Source organism: Eulemur rufifrons, chromosome 27, assembly GCF_041146395.1.
Source record: "Eulemur rufifrons isolate Redbay chromosome 27, OSU_ERuf_1, whole genome shotgun sequence".
Classification (NCBI taxonomy): Eukaryota; Metazoa; Chordata; class Mammalia; order Primates; family Lemuridae; genus Eulemur; species Eulemur rufifrons.
The window spans coordinates 31,590,773-31,609,114 of NC_091009.1; the positions used below are offsets into that span (position 1 = coordinate 31,590,773).

Sequence of the window (18,342 nt, forward strand, 5' to 3'; positions counted from 1 at the left end):
CAAACCACTCTCACTGAGTCAGCTCCCAGGACCCACCAAAATCTCAGGCAAACCATGGGATGGCAGTGGGTGGTGGAAGAGAGGCTGACCACTCTCTTCCACTGCCCCGCAGGGCTCCAAGCAGCCCCAGGGATCAGAACCCAGAAGGGGCCCCGTGGGCCTTAGGCAGGTGGGTAGAGGCCTGGACAGCACTTCAGCCCTTTGGCATCTTTACGGAACCAGGCTCTGAATTCTGGCTCTGCCCCAGTCAGGGGTGGGGAACCTGCAGCCACAGGGCCACACGTGGCCCTCCAGATCCCCAAGTGCGGCCCCTCAACTGAAGCCAAACTTCACAGAACAAATCTGTTTATTACAGGATTTGTTCCATAAAATTTGGATTCATTCAAAAGGCCTCACTCAAGGATCCAGAAGGCCCCATGAGGCCCCAAGGCTGCACAACCCAGAGGTTCAGTGGCTTAACACAATAGAAGTTTATTTCTCATTTACGCCCTATGAGCAGCATAGGTGTGAGGGTGCCAGTGAGTCTGAAAGCCTCCACCCAGAGGTGCCACACAGCCCTTCTGCCACCCTTCATCGGTTACCGTAAGCTGCATGGCCACAGCTGCCACCAGAGGAGAAGGAGGACATGCAGCCCTGCCTCGTGCCAGGAGGCAGAGAGCTGGAAATGTTTGGCAAACAGCTCTAATGACTACTGCACTGGCCAAGTGAACTTCGAGCCCATTTCCTCTTCTGCAAAATGGGGACAACAATAGTATTTACCCCACAGACTGCTGTGAGGACTGCAGGACTTACGTAATGCCCTTGGCACCCTGAAGCACGCGGGTAATAAACTTAGATCCCCTTCCAGGCAGCCCCTGGTGAGGCCGAGACCAGGGGTTTGTGTGCAGTGAGGACGCAGCCAGCCAAGTCTCCCTCCTCTGCAAACGCTCGCCCTGAATCCCGAGGCCCCAGCACGGAGCGGGCAGCAGCGGAGGGTAATTTTCTGAAATCTGTCTTCTCCCAGCCTTCAGATCCCACACTGACCACTTGGGCCAGGCCAGTCTCATTGCTGTGACCTCCACCCTCCCCCAGCCTGTTCACACCCATCTCTGAGAAGTCCTCTCCCTCATGTGACTACTTAATGACAAATCCGCCCTTCTGCTCGCTTAGAGGATAGGAGCCCATTGAAGAAGGGATGGGGAATTAAGGGAAACGTGAAGGAAATGAACATCTATTCTGTGCTGATCACTGTGCTGGATGCGCGACCCGGGTTTCCTCATTTCAGCCTCATAATAGTCCTGTGATGAGGCGAGCGGGATTATCCTCATTCTGAGATGTGGGGCTGATGCCTGGAGTAGTCACGTAACAGCCCAGGGTGACACAGCTAGTAAGTGGCAGAGCTGGGATTTGAACCCGGTTCTCTGCGACTCAGAAGACCCCACTTCAGTTTTGGGGCTGTCTTTTGTTATTTCATTGAGACCTAACTTTTATCCAGACTACAAACTCACCCACAGCCCAATCTCAGATGTTTGGCCTTTGGGTCCTATCGTGCTACTGGGGACACTGCCCTGCCCTGGGAGTGGAGGGACTGTGTATTCGGTCACTGCTCAGTCCCTGCCTCACTGTGCAACTTTGGATGAGTTCCTTTACCTCTCTGAGCCTCAGTTTCTTCACTTGAAAATAAAAGGACTGTACTAGATGATCTTATGGCTTCTTCTAAGTCTAGGATTTGGTGACACAGAGAATTACTCACACTGGCTCTTGCCTTTGGCCCTAATACTGTATTAGAAAGCATCACAAAGTAGAAGAGTGCATAAAGATCCCATGTTTGAAGTTATACAGAGTAATAATTAAACCCTCATTATTACTTAGCACTAAAAATAGTTTTTGTTTTTGTTGTTTTTTTTTTTTTAAGACTGATGGGGTGTTTCTAATCCATAGCAGTTCTCTCCCTTCCTTGCTATTTATAACAAACTCTGGTTTCCTCTGTGGCTGAGGCTATCTCCTCCTGTGAAAGAGGAAGTCAGGCTGAACCTGTGCCTGGGCTAAGAGCTTCCGAGTCTGCACCCCAGTAGACCCTCTGTGGGGCTCCGCCTCCAGGTGGGCATTAGAGGGTGTGACCGACCAATCGGCCAGCAGGATGGGCTATGCCTGTTCTCCCCTGGAACTAAGCGCAGCTGCTGGAGTGGGCTCGGCGTTAGGACTAGAGGTCTGGAACTCTGTGTCTTCCACCTCAGAACTTTAGATCAAATCTCAGACAGTTTTTGCAAATGCCAATGCCCAGTGCTAACCCCACAGAAGATAAAAGAGAAGAGGGCTCAAGTTCACACCACCTTTAGAGACATTTCTGGGGCCTACAGGTATCTCTTCGGTGCTTTGATTTGTTGCTATAGGGTTGCTGTTGAGAGCTGGGACGTGCCTGAGAGCTCTGGGCCAGATGGCTGCCCCAAGTTACTGCTGGAGTATTTCAACTACAGTAGCGTGGGAGCTTCCTGCCTGGGAGAGGGCCCTCCACACCTCCCCCAGGCTCCCATCTGCCAAGACGCCCACAGCTCCTGTCAGGAGAAATGATGGCGACCCCAAGATACCTGGGGAAAGGGCCTCAGCTCAGGACTGGAACAGGGGCTCAAACCCCAGTCCAGTTAGGAGGCTTGGGGATAACTCGTGTGCGTGCACGCTTGCTTCTTTCTGTGGGCAGAGAGGAAAGCACTGGGGCTGGGGGAGATATGCATATAGGCAGCTGATCCTGAGAAACTTTAGGGTTTGAGAAGGAGGGAAAGAAAGAAAAGCAGCAGGGTGGATGGACGTAGAAGGGGTGGGAGAGACGGGCATGGGAACCAACCAGAGAGAAGCAGCAGCGGCTGTGTTGAAGCTGGACAGAGACTACTGAAAAGGGCAGGGATTGTCCCAGAAGCCCTCAGACCATCTAACCTGATCTCCTCAAGCTGCAGTTTAAGCCTCTTTCCCACCTTGGCTTCCACCCATCCGGCCTCTGCCCAGTTACCTCCTCACTTCTGGGCAGCAGAAGTGGCCCAGGAGGGTGCTGTGGGGTGGCTGGGGTAGCCCAAGTCCTGAGGCCCTGACCTCTGCAAGGCCTGTGTTTCCAACCTCTGTGCTGCCCCACTTCCCCTGGCTCAACACTCTGCGGCCTGGAGGGATGTAGAGGGGGTGGGTAGCGGCTCTGGCGGCATTTCCCAGCAGTAGAAGAGTGAGTCAGAAGGGTCACCTACTGTCAGAAGTCAGAGGGGACCTCCTGCAGGCAGGAAACCAGAGCTGGGCCCCAGAGAAGTCCAGAGATGGGGGGGGGGCGGGTAGCAGCATTGCAAAATGCAGCATTATCATCCAGGAGGGCTAAACCTGGAGCCTGCTGTGCCTGGAGGAAAAGCCTGGGCCGGCTCAGCTTCCTTCCCTCTGGTCAGTTGCTTGAAGGTGATCTGGGGAGTCTGGAACCAGATGCATGAGTTCTAATCCTGAGTCTAATATGCTGGGTGAGACTCAGTGTCTGCAAAATTGAAAGACAATATTGAAGCCTAGCTCACAAGGTTATGGGAATGAAATAGAATGAATACGCACATAAAGTACTTTGTATAGGTGGTCCATGCATGTTATTCTCTCCCCCACTTCCCATTTTGGTTGGAGATGGGAGGGAATGTCCAGGATCTGACTCCTCTGCCAGCCTCCTGCTCTGGGAGGGGTGATCCGCTGACCCCAAGGAGAGCTTCCTCTAGGTTCAAATGCCAGTAAAAGGTGCAGGATAGCACCAGGACCTCTTCCTCCCTCCCCCATCCCAGGGGCACTGCTGGTGGCACTCTTCCTGTTTGCCATGAGGACCGGGAGGATGTGTTGATTTGCCCTTGGAGTTATCTTTGTCATCCAGATCTGAGCCACTGGATGGAGCAGTTGCCCCTGGGGGAGGGGGAGGGAGGGAAGGGGAGGAAGATGGCACCAGCAGATGCATCCTCAGACCCTACTCACACCCTTGCCAAAATCTCTGACTTGGTGTCATCATCTGAGGGTGATGCAAGTGGATTGGAGTCAGACTCCCTTTTCTCCCCTCCCCCAGCGATCTCCATCCACATCTGGAGCTGCAGCTGGTCCTCCTCTTGGGCCCACTCCCGGGGAGGGAGCTGGGTGCAGTGAGGGAAGGGAGGGCGGCCAGTGAGGGGCCCTGTGAATGGCCCCAATGTTGGGGGTTGGGCGCAGGGAGGTGGAGTCTGGCTCGGAGGGAGGCGGGGCGGACTGGAAAGGGGGCTGCGATTTTGCAGCACTGGTCTCCTCCTCCATCACCGCATCAGTGGCTCCTCCCAGCCCTTTCTGTCCCCTCCTTCTTCCCTTCCCGCCCACTTCGAGGCCCAGCCTCCCTCCCCAGGTGCCTGGAACTGAGTGCCCCCTTTGTTCCCTCCTCTCCCCCAGGGCAGCCCGGGCCTCCCACCCCGACCCTCTGCCCCGACCGCCGCAACCAGCAGAGCGGGAGCCAGGCTCGGCGGGGTCACGTGTGGGTCACAAAGGTCAGCGGGACGCGGTCCGGCAGGAGGGGGCCGGCCTGGGCGAGGAGCCCGGCCGGGAATCAGCCCGGTGAGCTGTGAGGTGCCGCAGGGTCGAGGCGGGGGACTTTCAGTCAGGCGCTGGCGAGAACCCCCTTCAATAAGGTTGGCGAGTTTACTGGAATAAACGCAGAAGGAAGCTTTCCTGGTTCTTTCAAACTATAAACCGCTAATGGCTGTGGGACTCTTGGAAGTGCAGCGCTCCGCCCGGAGCCCCGGGCTCGTCGCCGCGCTCGGCCACCGACTGGCTGTGACCTTGAGTAGTTCCCCTCTCTGCGCCTCAGTTTCCTCACGTATGAAGTGAGGGTCCCATTCAGGACGAGGCTATGCGACCCCAGCGGCCGAGGCTCCTGCGTGGTCCGCTCCTCAGCCCGCGCCCCCGCCCCCACCCCCACCCCAGACCCCCGCCGGCCCCGCCCCCCACCCAGCGACCCGGTGGACGCGAGCCAAGAGGGCCCTTTAAAGGCGCAAGTCCCGCCCCTGCTGCTCGTTCGGGCCTTCGATTGGTGGCTCCCGGACGGGGCGGAGCCGGGCGCGGGCTCGGCGCGGCTCGGCGCGGCTCGGGGGCGGAGCCGGCGCCGGCTCGGCCCCCGCCCCCTTTGTTCGCGGCGGCGGGCGGGAGGTGTGTGCGCGCGTGCGGCGCCGTGGAGCGCGGCGGGTCGCGCCGCCGGCTGTCAGCTCGCTCGGCGCCGCCGCCCGATGGCGCGAGGAGGCGCGCGGACCCAGCCCCGGGGGGCGGGCCGCGGGTGACCCCTCTGCCCGTCCCCGCGAGCATGTCACCTCTGGCCGCCGCGGCAGCCCCCGCCGGCAGCGCCCGCGCCCCCGCCTCCCGCCGCCTCCGCCGCCGCCTCGGGCATTGGCCCGCGGACCCCCGCCCCTGAAACGCGCCGGGACCGCAGCGCCCGGGCACCATGGCCGGCCAGGGGGACTGCTGCGTCAAGGTGGCCGTCAGGTAGGGGCCCGCGGCGAAGGGCGCGCGGAGGGCTCGGGCTTTGTCTCGCGTGGGTTCGGGTTCGGGGGCGCGGGCGCCGCTCGTGCTGGAGCCGCACGCCCGGGGGAGGGGCCGGGCCGGAGGGCGCCTCGCGTGGCCCGGCTGCCGCAGGGGAGTGGCGACCCTGCGGACCGCTGGAAGGTGGCTTTGTTTGGGTGGTAATTTCGGGCCCCCCTTGGGAGCCCTTAATGATCAGAAAATCGAATAAACAAGGAAATCCGGTATTTCACACCCAGCCCTGGCCCAGGCCGGAGCGTCTGTGTGTTTCCTCTTCGCCTCCCCACGAGGCTGCTGTCCCCTGCGGGGACACTGGAGGGGAGAATTTCCCCTCATTCCGCCAGGCGGCCGGTTCTGTGCTCTTGGTCCCCCAAGCGAGGGCAGCGCACCCGCTCCGGAGCCGGTTCCGCAGACAAAGATCGGGTGCGGGGACCCGTGGAAGGGCTGGGACGGTGCCTTGGCCTTCTGTGGGGAGTCGGCGGCTTTTGGAGAGAATCCTGCTGGTCCCGTCCCACGAGGAGATAGGACCAGGGAAGGGAGGAAGAGGTGTGTCTGAGGTGCTACCCTCCGAGAGGGCAGGAGGGTGTGACGGATGCCCCATCCCCAGGCACTCAGATAAAATCGAGTGGGGGAGGCTGCATAGACTTACCTGGGGTTCCGTTCTCAACAGCTCTGGCACTCGAAGTGACATCCTAACAGAAATGAGGTGGGGAGAGGACATGGCTGGGTAGGTGCTATTGGGAGGGGTACACAGAGGTGCAGGGGCAGGAAATGCTGCAAAGTTGAACCATCTGTGTTCTTTGTGCTGGGTGGAGACGCTCTACATCACATCACCTCTCCCAGTTTTTGCTTTGGGTTTTTCTCTTTGAGAGGGGTGTATTGGTGGCAGAGTGCCAATCTGGGACCTTTCACCGAGGTAGGGATGCGGACAGGAACATCTATCTCTGCCCGAGCCCTGTATGATTGGAGAGAGAGAGAGAGAGAGAGAGGGAGTTTGGTGGGAGGGGTTCATTCAGGTCTAGGACAGGTCTCTGAGACAGGTCTCTAGATCTCCTGGGTCACATGTGACCCAAATTGCAAGGGTTCTAGGAAGTTGGTTCTAGGCAGGGTCAGAGATGACAATGGAAAAGCTTCTCCCTGCCTGTTCCAGGGCAGATGCCCCCTGCCACCTGGCCAGCCCTCTGCAGCCCAGAGAAGAGGAGCTGGCCGCTGATCAGTGCTGGCGTTGCGGGAGGGAGATTGAGGCACCCCCAGCCTTGCACCCCAGGCAGCACTGGGAGCATCACTTGAACACAGCCTTCCTGGCCCTGAACAGTCAGAGAGACAAAGAGGAGCCCCGCAGGTGCCTGGTGGGCTGGCTGGGGCGGGGCCAGGCTGCCGCTGGGGCTGACATTGCTGCAGGATCCAGCGTAGGTCGAGGGAGGGGGGACCATGGGTGAGGGGTGGGAGTGAGAAATGTAAATATGGCATCAGAGGCAGATTGGGAGAGTCCGAGAACACCATAAAAGGGAAATTTGACGGTCTGGCCCCCACCCATTGTGAACCAGGCCTGGGAAGGAAGGAGCTTGGGGTGCCCCTTCCACAGGGGGCTTTCCTTTAGACTCCATCTTGCAGAACAGAGCCAAGCAACCCCCCCACCTCTGTTCAGGGTCCCTGGTCTGGACTGGGGGGCATGGTAAGGTGTGAGGCTTCCACCTGGGGAGGCTTATGGGATTGGCACCTTGTGTAGAAGAGTGAGGAAAAGCTGGTGTTCCCTTCCCACTACCACCACCAGAAGGTTCCCGGGACCCTTTGCACAGAGAAGGGATTGTGCCTGCCCTCTGCATCCAGTTCTTCAGGGTGATGTGTGTCATCGCTGCTTCCTGGTCAGATTGCCCTAAGTGGGGTCTGGGTGCCTCCATGCCTTGCCTTGCATTGCTGATCTGGATGCAGGAGTAAGGGGTTTGAGCATCAGAAGAGCCAGGCTTTCAGGGGTTCTGGGAAGGTGAGGTCCCCACCCACTCCTCCCCTCCTGCCCCAGCACACGCCAGACCTCAATGGGCAGCCGGCCGTGGAAGGCAGACAATGCCTGGACAGAACCCAGTTTCTAATCACAGAGCTGAGGATACGACTGGGCTAGGGCTGGGCTGCGCTGGGCTGGGACGGGGAACAGATGGTGCTAGTGACAGGTTGTAGCGGGGAGTTCTCCTTGCTTTTGGGTACTCTTCTTCCTCTCCCCACCCCCTAGAAATCACTTGTCCCACCTGAAAGACTGGATGGTGGGCTGCACTAGTGCAGGGCACTTATGGGAAGGACAGGGATTTGGGATTGCCTAGAGCCTAGCCCAGCCCCACTCGCTACCTCCTGCCAGGTTCAGCTGTCTTGCTGACTCTCTGGAAGTCCTTTCTTGTAGCTAACCAAGTGCTTTCTGAATTCCCATGGGAATAACTTGTGGTGAGCCCTGGAGTCCAGCTCTTCAGACTGGGAGGCCAGGAGTGAGACAGACTTGGTCTGCCGCGTGTGGTGTAGGGAGAGAGGCCCAGGGCTGTTAGACTAGGTGAGAAGTGCCAGCCCAGGGCTCTCGGCCCTGTGACGTGTTGGGGATGAGGAGCAAAGCTGCTGTCTGAGGAGCGCTGTGCTGCGGAGAAGGCCTGGCCTCCAGAAGAGGCAAAGAAGGAAACTTTCAGGACCTGGGGCTTCAGGATAAGAATGGAAGGCCCAGGTGGGAGTAGACCCCCAAAGCCCCACCCTGTGGCCTCCCCAGGTAGCTGGAGTCTGGCCCGTCTGCCCCATACCCAGACTAGTCGGCTTTGCACCAGGAGATTCCCAGGCCGGCCCCTTCAGCCTGCCCTGTGATCCCTTTATCCATTAATCCCCTTGTACTATAAAGATTCTCAGCTTCCTGGGCTGGACCAGAGCTGGCCTTTACCTGGGGGGGAGGTAAAGGCTAGAGAGAGGTGAGGCTGAGCTGTGACCTGCCCCAGGCTGTAGAAACACAGGCCTGACAAATGGGGGGAGAAGGAGTGTAGCTATTAAGAAATGCAAGTTGGCAAAGTTAAAATTGGGGAAGGAAGCCAAGCCACATGGTAGTTTATTTAAGCCCCTTTCAAGCCCCCAACTCTGAGCCCCCGCCGTGAGGGGAGCCCTCAGTGTTGCTCAACCCCTTCCCCCTTATCTCTGCCCAGCTTCCCTGAGCTTCCTTCCTCGTCTGCTGGGGAGGGGGAGGTGCCTTGGCCAGGCCCACATCCAGCCGTTGAGACTACAGGGTTGAGCAGGGGCTGGGGAGGGGATGGGGGACCCAAGGGACAGTATTAGAGGGCACCCATGCCCTTTGCTATTTGGGATCTCCTGCTGTAGTTATTTCCTGAGTTCTAGACTACTCTGAAATCTTGGTCAATGATTGTCTGAATTGTGAATCGAGAGCATCGCTGGGTTGGGAGAGACAGACTGAAGAAGCCAGAAGAAACTGTGTGGGGGTGGGGATGTGGGGTGCCTTCTGAGTCCCAAAGCCGGTCAGTGCCAGTCAATGCCACCTGTGTCCCATGCTGTCCAGTTTATAGATCTGGGAGACTGAGGCCTAAAAGGGACCTCATGTGGGCTGTGTGGAGACCTGAGAATCTTGGTGGTGGCCTCCTTCTGCAGAAATAGGGCTTATGTCATCACAAGGAAGTGGAGTGTAGTAACCACAAGCCCCAGAAACCTCCCCTCCCCCACCCCAGCAGCCCGCCTGATTGGATCTCAGCTTTTGAAAACCTCCCAGTGGAGGTGGGGTGGGGCGGAGGAAGTGGTAGGCACCCTCACTCAGACGCTCTGGGAGCAAAGGGCAGGGCGGCAGCCGCGGCCAGCTGAGGCCAGGCAGTTCATCCATTGGCTGCGTCACGGGGTCCCTTCCCAGTTTGTCCTGCTGGGCCTCAGTTTTACCCACTGGAGAATGGGAACAGCTGGTTTGTTCTGGTTCGTTGGTGAAGAGCAGTGGTTGAATGAAGTAGAAGACATATAATCCTGGGAGGGAACAACATGCAGGGTAGACTCCTGAGGAGTTGAGTATAAATAAAATGTTTTAAAAATAAGCCCCAACCTTGGTGGGCCTGAGAGGTGTCTCTCCGGGTAAAGCTATAGTGAACTATTAGATAAACTGAATTCACCTCCAACCCTTTAATTAATTAACTAATTAAGAGCAGAAAGAACCTCGTGGTAGGAGGAGTCTGAACCAAGAGCTGGCTAAGCACTGTGATTATTGGACACTGTGCGCCGTAGCCCATCAAACCTGCCAGGGGACCAACGTTAGTCCTGTCGTGTAGATGCGCAACACAGGCAGGAAAAGGAGGGGTCTGGATTTGAACCCAGAGCACTCTCACTTCCCAGCACGTGCTGCTCGTACTGCTCTAAGCTGCCTCCTAATTCACCTGCTAATTAGCTCTGTGCTTGCAGTCTGTGTGCCTCAGTTTCTTCGAATGCTTTACCACACACAGTGGCTCCCCATGTGCGTGGGCGTGGGAAGGCCCAGTGCTGTGCAGGTACGTGGCAGGGGTGAGGCTGCCCGTATTTTCCTTTATGGGATCGCTGCCTCACCACTGCGGTCCTAGCTCCTGGATCCATGCTGTTCCCTTTTGTTTGAAGCACTTCTCCCTCCCCACCCCCATTCTCCCTTTCTTAGATCCGTGCAGCCTTCCCTGGCATTTGTTTTCCTGCCTGAGTTCCACCTTGCCACTCTCTAGGGCAGGAAGTTCTGGGGGCACCCACGTCTCCTCTTGACACCCCTCCCCACACACACCAGTCAAAGGGCAGAACCCCAGGTGTCCTGGGTCTCCTAGCCTCTCGTTTTGCCCCCTAGACAGAAGCACATAGAGAACGTTAAGGAGGAAAGCAGTGTCTTCTGTGCCCCTCCCTCTTAGAACAGCTGGAGCGGCACTGAGGGGGTGCTGGGCTGGGGGAGGAGGTTGCTTCTCTGCCCTGAGGGGAGCTGGGCTGGAACTGGTGTGCTCTCTCCGTCCCCCTGGAGATGGAGAGGGGGCGGAGCTCGGTGGGAGGGGCTGTGCAGCCCCAGGGCAGGTAGCAGTAATGTCCTGTTCTATGGAGGATGCTCTCTTTCACCTCCAGCTGCTCCAGGGTGTGGAAAAGAGGTTGTGTGCTCAGATGTTTGAGTCATTGTTCCTCTGCCTTCTTCGGGGGAGGTCACCATCAGAGCAGCAGTGGAAGTCCCTGTCCTTTCTCCAGGCCGGCTGGTCCTACCTGAGGCCAAGTTAAGATGCATAGAGGAGAGCTGGCCTGCATGCAGGCTGGCAGTGGGGTCTGGGGACCAGGGCCAGTGTGGTGGAGAGGCTCACTGCCCTCCACAGCCAGCCAGCCGCCTGTTGCTCTGCATTCCTCAGCAGAGGAACGTCCCCAGGGCCCAGTCCCCACTGAGCTGTCCCCCACCAGATGCCGATGCCAATGCCGTCACAGCTCTGGGCTCTGGGTTAAGCCCGACTCTGCAGAGTCTCCTGTCTCCCGGGAGGTCATGGGAAACCCCTGCCAGATGCCCCGAGATGGGGGTGAGACAGGGAGAGTGATGCAGGAGCACAGCTGAGCAGCTCTTCCCTGGGCTGGGCTTGCCCCTCTTCCCAGGCCCCAGAGAAGGAGGAGTCAGACCCGTAGCTCTGGAAGCTCCTGGCTCCCACTCACAGCCAGGCCCATGCGGCAGTGGCAGGCTGGGGGTATGTCCAGCTCAGGACAAGGAGTGGCCCCTGCCCTCAGCTCCCTGCAAACCCACCCCCTGGCTTCTGACATCTCACCCCAGTCTACTTGCTTGCCCGATTCCTCCCCACGCCTGGTTTCAGCCTTTCTGGGGGGGTGGTGCCTCTGGGCACATCTGACATCCTGATGCCCTGCAGGGCCATGGGCAGCAAGACTCTCCTCAAGGTGCCTCAGGGCAGCACTCTCTCCCCTGTTTGCCTGCCTGACCCCGGGGCATTACTGAGAAGTCGAGAGATTACTAAGTCAGCGGCCAGGATTCTGGATGAACTGAAGTTCATCCATTCATTGTAAGATCGAGGACATGTCCAGGGCAGGGGCAGGGTCAGAGTCCTGAAAGCCAGGCATCCCACGTTGACACCCCAAGGCCTCCTGTAGGTTTTCTTAGGGTGTCACACCCCCTCCTTGTGCTCTCAGGAATATGTTTGAGGGCAGAAGTCAGGCAGAGAGGGTTGACAGACCCCTTGTTCCAGGCCTCCTAAACCCATGCCCTTTGGCCCCGCAGTACAAAGCCTTCTTGTTTGGGGGTTCAGAGCCAGTCCCGGTCTCTTCCCTGAGGGCAGCCTCAAGAGGGCTGGGCTGGGGGAGCTTCTGAGGGGCCAGCAGAGGGTGCAGTGGGAGAGCAACGAGACCCTTTGGTTGTCCAAGGGCTCAGGTGGCTCTGCCCCTGGTGGTGCCGGGCTCTCCCTACACTGTACCCCTGCAGCTAAAAGGGCCAGCACCCCAAACTGGATCTTGCCACCCTGTTTTAGAGAAGAGTGGCCTCTGTGGGAAGAAGCCTTGTCTGGGCTCAGTCTGCCAAAAGCCCCTGGGTAGCTGGGAGCCAGACTCCCCTGAGAGAGCAGGGATTTTGCTTCCAGCCGCCTTCCAGAGCTGGCAGGCTGCCATGGGGAGGAGGAGGAGGAGGGGATGCTCATTAAAGTGGGGGTGTTGACGTCCTCTTTCTGCTGCAGAGGAGAGCCTCCTTCCTCTGGCAGGGAAGCAGCCCCTTGGGTTCCCGGCTCCATACGTCCCCATGCTCTAGGCTTCGGCTTTCTTAGCTACAAAATGGGGAAAATGCTTTCCCAACAGCTCGTGGCACTGCTAGCAGCTGTCAGTAGGATCAGTCCAGGAGATTCTGTGAGGGGATTGTTTTTCTCCAGGCCGACCTCTTTCCTGCCCTGGTGCAGAGTTGCTTGGGGGGTGCAGCAGGATTGGCCACAGGCAGGTTGGGTTTGAATTTCATCTCCACCATTGCAAACTGTGTGACTTTGGGCTTGTTAAATTTCGCCTGTCAAGCCTCAGTAAAATGGGGCACCTGTCCCCAGCTTCACCTGTCCCCAGCTTCACGGGGTTGTCATAATACATCGCATCAAAGAGCTTGGCACGTAGGCCTTCTAAAGGATTAGGTGGTATCCTTATCAGATGGGGCCTGGGTGGCGGAGAATGCAGAATGCAGAAGGAGGCAGAAGTGATATCAATGACTATCGGTGACAAGTGATTTCTGAGGAAGAAGATTCCAGACTCCTCCAGGCTCCCCTTTCCCGGGTTTAACAGTCATGGCAGGCAGGAAGTTCTTTCTGCTGGCGTATCTAAATCCCTCCTGCTGTAGCTGGGTTCCCCTTTGATCTTGCCCTGTCACTGATGAGGAAGAGCTGGTACCTGGCAGGTCACAGCATGGCTAAGTGACCCCGTATGTCAGGCAGACTAGAGATCATGGGGCTCCTCCCATGTCCCCCTATGCTCGTACACACACACACACACACACACACACATTTCCACCACAGAAGATGTAACCGCTTGACCCCTGCTCTGCCCTGCTGCCTGTGGTTGGAGCCAGGTGTGCCCATTTGGGGCTGGGCACTAGAAGAGTTCTGAAATCTGGGCAGACATCGCTTTCCCCCTTGAGCTTGGGAGCAGCACTCCCAGAGAGAGGATGATGAGCTTCCTGACTTTGCAGTCCCTCCGTCTGCTGTCCCCGCTGGCCTCTGGGGGCTCCTTTTCAGGATTCCAGGAAGGCAGGGGTCTTGTGGGAGAAAAGAGCAGATGTGTTTTTAGCCCTCCAGGCCTTTTCCGAAGAGACTGGTCCTGTTAGTTATTTTGGCCATTCAAGGAGTGATTCTAGTCTAGATCTCTGGCTCTTTTCAAAGCCTTTGAGGTAGGGCTGTGAGAGAGGGTGTCTCCCAGCCTGGAAGTCCCTGAAGTGCGAATTTGCATGGATGCTAGTTCTCCCCACCTCTGCTCTGGGTGGGATCTTCAGGGCTGATGGCCAGGAAAGGGGAAGACCTTGTCACATACCAGCTTTGTGGCCTTGAACCAAGTTACTTAATTTCTCTGTGATCCTTCATTTGTAAATTAAGGGCAAAAATAGCCACTTTAGGACGAAATAATGTAAGGAATGACCTAATGTGGGCAGAGCATCCTAGACAGTGTCTAGCTAGAGGCAGCCTTGCTCCGTGAGTGCGGCGGTTGTCATTAACTGAAGGAGTTCAGTAAGCCAAGGTGACGTGGGGTTCCAGGGCATCAGGCTTCACAGACCGCTCACCACACCTGGGTAAGGATTTTCTTGGATTCTGGAACAGTTCTTGGTTAGTTATTTTAATATCACTGCCTGTCACCTCCTATCAGTGAGAAGTAAAACCCTTCTAGTGGAAAGCCTGGGGCTGCACCCCTAGGGGCCTAAGGGTAAAGATTTGGGGGGGCGGGTCAGACACTCTGGGAGGGGCCCTAGCCAGCTGATTGGGTGGGACTTAATTTCACCTAAGAAGCTGGGACAACCTCTAGGAGCCCAAGGTCACTGGACGGAGCTCCTGGGCAGGGTGATTGGCCAGCTTCGTGTGACGTCACTGAGGACTGGGCGTGAGGCGGGTGGGGCCAGCGCCACCCTCCCCGCTAAACCGCGGGGCTCCTGGCACGTGCCCGGATGTGCGCGGCCGGTACCCTTTGCAGCGTTTTCTCTCCTTGGCAGTCTCAGCATCCCCTGGCCTGCCCCCTCCCTGTCGCCTCTGTCCTCCCCTTCCGCCCTCCTGGCTCCCCAAAGAGCCGCAGAACCGCTGAGCTCAGCTCTTCCCGCAGCTCTGGGCTCCGACTTGCCGCCTTTGTCCCGCCGCCCCGGCGGGCACTGAGCGGCGGGGTCGGCCGGGGAGGAGGGGCTCGCCCCGCGCGTTTCTCCGGGGTGGGGGGCGGCTTCCCCCATCATGCCCGCTCCTCTCAATTGTGAACAGAGGAAGCTCCTCGCTGCCAGTACCAGACTCTGCCTCTGAAAAGCCCGGGGCCCTTTCTCTTCGCCCTGGTGCCCGCGCTCACCCGCGCTCAGCCTGGGGGTTGCCAAGTGGCACATAGGCCGGGCTCTGTTCCGGGAGATTCCGGGGGCCTTTCTGAGCGGGGCTGTCCCTCCCTGCAGAGCCCGAGAGAAGGGATGGGGGAGGCTGGGAGGGGTGGGGCTTGGGGTGGGATGCCCCAGGGTGAGATTCGGAATGTCCCTGGGCAGAAATGACACTGGATGTTTCTTGATATAATCAGGCAGCTGGCCTATGGGCCCTACTTTGACAATTTCATGTTTTGAATATTGTATTATCATTTATCTTGATTGCTGAGTTTTTTCTTGCCTCCTTCAATTTTGTACTTAACACAAATGCCTCACTTGCCTCGCCTTAGTCCTGGCTCTGGTTCGCAGCCCCTAGGGGCCATGGTTTCCTTGGGAGACCCTAGAGACTGCCCCCTGACCCCTCTCCATGCCCCCAGGGAGGAAGAGGGCTGTGAGTGGTTGCAACCCTTGCCACCCTGCTATGATGGGAAATTTCTTCCTTCCCTTTGTGGCCAAGTGGGCCACTGCCACTGCGAGGACAGCCCACAGCCTCACTCAGGGTGGGGCCCGGAGAAGAGGCTGCTGGCGGGGAGGGTGATGGAGTTCTTAGAAAGTGAACACTGGGAAGAGAGCACCTGGATAGCCCAGGAGAAAGCAGAGGCTCAGAGGCACAGAGGGCCGGGGCAGAGGCTGGACCAGGACCCTGGTCTCCTCTCCCCCGGCCCTCTGGTGTCCTGCCTGTGGGGCGCGGGTTTGAACTCTCCACGGGCCAGGCAGCGTGTCTGCGGCTTGCATGCGTGAGCGGACATTCGGGACTCCGTCCAGAGAGCCTCCCTGGCTGTGAGGGTGCTGTGGGTGAAGTTTATTCAGCGATTTTGGGGTTTGAGCGTTTTCCAGTATGGGGCAGCCGGGGACGTGCAAGGGCAGAGCTGGAACTGGTGCCCAGCTTCACTGTGTTTACTGTGTGTGACGGAACCACTTCAAGCCTCAACTTTCCTTTCTGGAGGATGGGGATTGCAATCCATAGCTCATAGCATCACTTAAATCAGGCCGTCTGTGGAGGGGGCGGGGCCCGGCGCTAGCACACACACAGCGCGTCGTGGAATCTTAGTTCTTTGCTTCTACCTCCAGTCACTCATTCAGTCCCCATTCCTGAGACTAACACTGTCTCCCTCTTCTAGGCCATTTGCTTTGGGAATTAGTGACTCATCCATGTCGTCTTCCTCCCAGCTGTTGTCTCTACCTCTGGGTAACACTGCACACCCACCTGTACCCTGGCAAAGCACTCTGGTGCTTAGAATGGGAAGCCTGAGGCCAGAGGGCTCTCTCTGCACCAACGAAGGGTCCCAGGGTAAATGACTGACTGTACAACTCCTGGACCCTAAAACCCCAGGGTCCCCTCCTCTGCATCGTCTTTCCTGGACTGGCCTCTGCCCGCTCTCTCATTCCTGGCAGGCGGGCTCCCCGGGTAGTCTGGGGCCCAGTTGCTGAAGGAGAAGCTGCCCCTCTCATTGAAGGGCTCTGACAAGCAGAGCTGCTGCTCCCCCTCCCGTGCTCCCCCTGTCTCCGGGGATGCTGATTCGATTTCCCTCCAATCGCCAGCATTGCCATCTGCCTACGGTAATTAAATGGTATTTGAATTGAATCCAGAAATCCCACTGCAGGCAGCCACGTGGTAGGGAGGGCGTCTTCGGGAGCTGGTGCTAGCCAACAGAGCGGGTGCTCAGAGGCTGCCGGGCCAGACCTTTGGTTCACCTGGAAGCACCTGGATGCCCTGGGAGGAATTGTTTGGTTTTGGGTCCACACAGGCCCAGGGACAGAGCCAGGTCTGAGAACCGGAGCTCCAGATTCCTGTCTGGTACCTGTGAGCAGTGCCGCACCCCTTCCTCCGAGGCTGCTGCCTGCTCGCTCTCCCTGCATCTGTGAGATGTTCTTGTCCCTTGGCACTCTGGGCCTGCTCCTTAGAGACAGTGTAGTTCAGGACATGGAAGAGGCAGCGTGCACAGACGGCCTGGGTTCCAGCCCTTACTGTCTGCGACTCTGGCTGAGCACCAGCTCGGCTCCCTCGCCTAGGCACGAGGGCGCAGTGCTTCCCTCGCAGCGCTGGCACGTCGGATACGGCCTGGCGTGTGGCGAGGGCTCAGTGTGTGCAGGTCCATCGCTGGTGGTAGAGGTGGGTGGAAGTGGGGTGGGGTCTTGCTGGCCCTGAGCTCTTCCTGGGGGCTCGAGTTGCAGGTCTACAGGTGCAGAGGGATGAGCAGGCATCAGCCGTTCCCCTCCCAGTCAGAAGCCAGTTCCTTTCAGGTGGGAGACTGAGAAGCTGGCTCCCATTCCAACGTGGCCCAGCACAGCTGGGTAAGGGCGGTAACCTTGGGCTTCCATTCCTTTCGAGGGAGAGCCACTGACCCCTGAGGACGTGTTTGCACCCCAGGGAAAGCACTTCTGAAGAAAGCGCAGGCTCCCATCTATGAGTAGGAACTAGGCCTGCTGTCGCTCGCCCCAGCTCCTGCCCCCAGGCATTCCCCCACGTCCCCAGCCCCCGGGAATCCCCTCCCAGCCAAGTGCAGGGAGGAGACTCAGGTGAGCACCTTCCCTGGCCTGCAGCGCTGAATGGGCCTTGGGGGCCGGGGCAGCCGGGGACAGAGACAGGATGGCGACTTGGAGGCTCTGGGCTCTGTGGCTAGGCGCCTCTAGGCCCTGGGTGGGTGCTGGCCTGGGCCCTGGCATTCTTTCTTCTCTTGGTGAATGTTGGCTTAGGGAGAGGGAGCCTGACAAGCAGCCATTGTGAGTGCCGCGGACGGGCTGGCTCTCGTGAGCTCATGGGCATGACAGCCTGACCCACCTCCCTTTTACTGTAGGGTGTTGGGGGGTGCCTTCTGCCAATCCCGACACACGCATGCTCACGGACTTGTGCTTGGTTGCCATGGGGACCTCGTCATGGTGATGGCTGGTTGGAAGAGGGAAGAAGGGGCGGCTGGATGGAGACAGTCCTGTCCATGGCTGGCTCCCCACGCAGTCCTGATGCCACGTTTCCTCCTCATTACAGGAGAACCGCCAGGATCTGGCACAGGGGCCCACGCTGTGGCTGGCGTGGTGTCCCTTGCTAAAGGTCCCTGCTCTTTGCAGGAAATTTTTGGCTTGCCCTGGTCAGCCAGCGTTGGACTTGGTCTGGCCCCTCAGCTCCTGGAAAGGAACTAGAGCTCGTACCCAGAATGTCTACCAGGCTTTGGCATCTGGCAAGGGGGCTTCTGGGCTGGACGACCCTTGTAGCCCCCACAGGCCTTGGCAGAGGCTCTGGCCCCCTCTAGAGCTTAGTCCTGGCTCTGGGGAGTGTGGTCCAGAACTCCGGGGAGCACCCAGGCCTGTCCCTCTCTTCCCCACCCTGGCCCTGAGCGCTGTCTCCCCACACGTGGGCAAGCTGCCTTCTCTCTGTGGAGCAGAAGCTGGTTTCCAGGGCTCCGGTCCAATCAGGAGTGTGTGCATTTATGTCACACAGACCTGGATTTAGCTCTGTCACTCGGGCAAGTCATTTACACTCTCAGCTTTCAGTTCTCTTATCTGTAAAATTAGGCAAATAATAAGTGCCTCACAGGCTTATAGGAAAGAATACATGGATTTATTTACGTGAAATACTTTGAACACAGATCTCACATACAGAGTGCTCAGTAAATGTTAGCAACTGCTGTTTTGGTGATGAGATTATTGCTATTATTGCATGACAAAAGTTGCCCATGTCCTCTGGGGGGCTCCTAATCTTCCTTCCTTCCCCTCTGGGCTGTGGGGGAGGGGAAGCTTGACAGGCCACGCAAGGGCAGGTCCTGTGGCAGCCCTAC

General features: G+C 58.1%; 1 protein-coding gene across 1 annotated transcript in view; it reads left to right on the forward strand.

Moving 5' to 3' along the window:
* Nucleotides 1-491: 491 nt before the first annotated feature.
* The window catches only part of KIF21B (kinesin family member 21B), a 52,156-nt gene continuing 34,305 nt past the window's right edge, over nt 492-18,342 (forward strand). The window contains exons 1-5 of the mRNA XM_069459512.1: nt 492-582; nt 4,043-4,115; nt 4,393-4,554; nt 4,989-5,672; nt 6,662-6,946. Coding sequence (XP_069315613.1) covers nt 492-582; nt 4,043-4,115; nt 4,393-4,554; nt 4,989-5,672; nt 6,662-6,946 — 1,295 coding nt within the window. The remainder of the gene's footprint in view (nt 583-4,042; nt 4,116-4,392; nt 4,555-4,988; nt 5,673-6,661; nt 6,947-18,342) is intronic.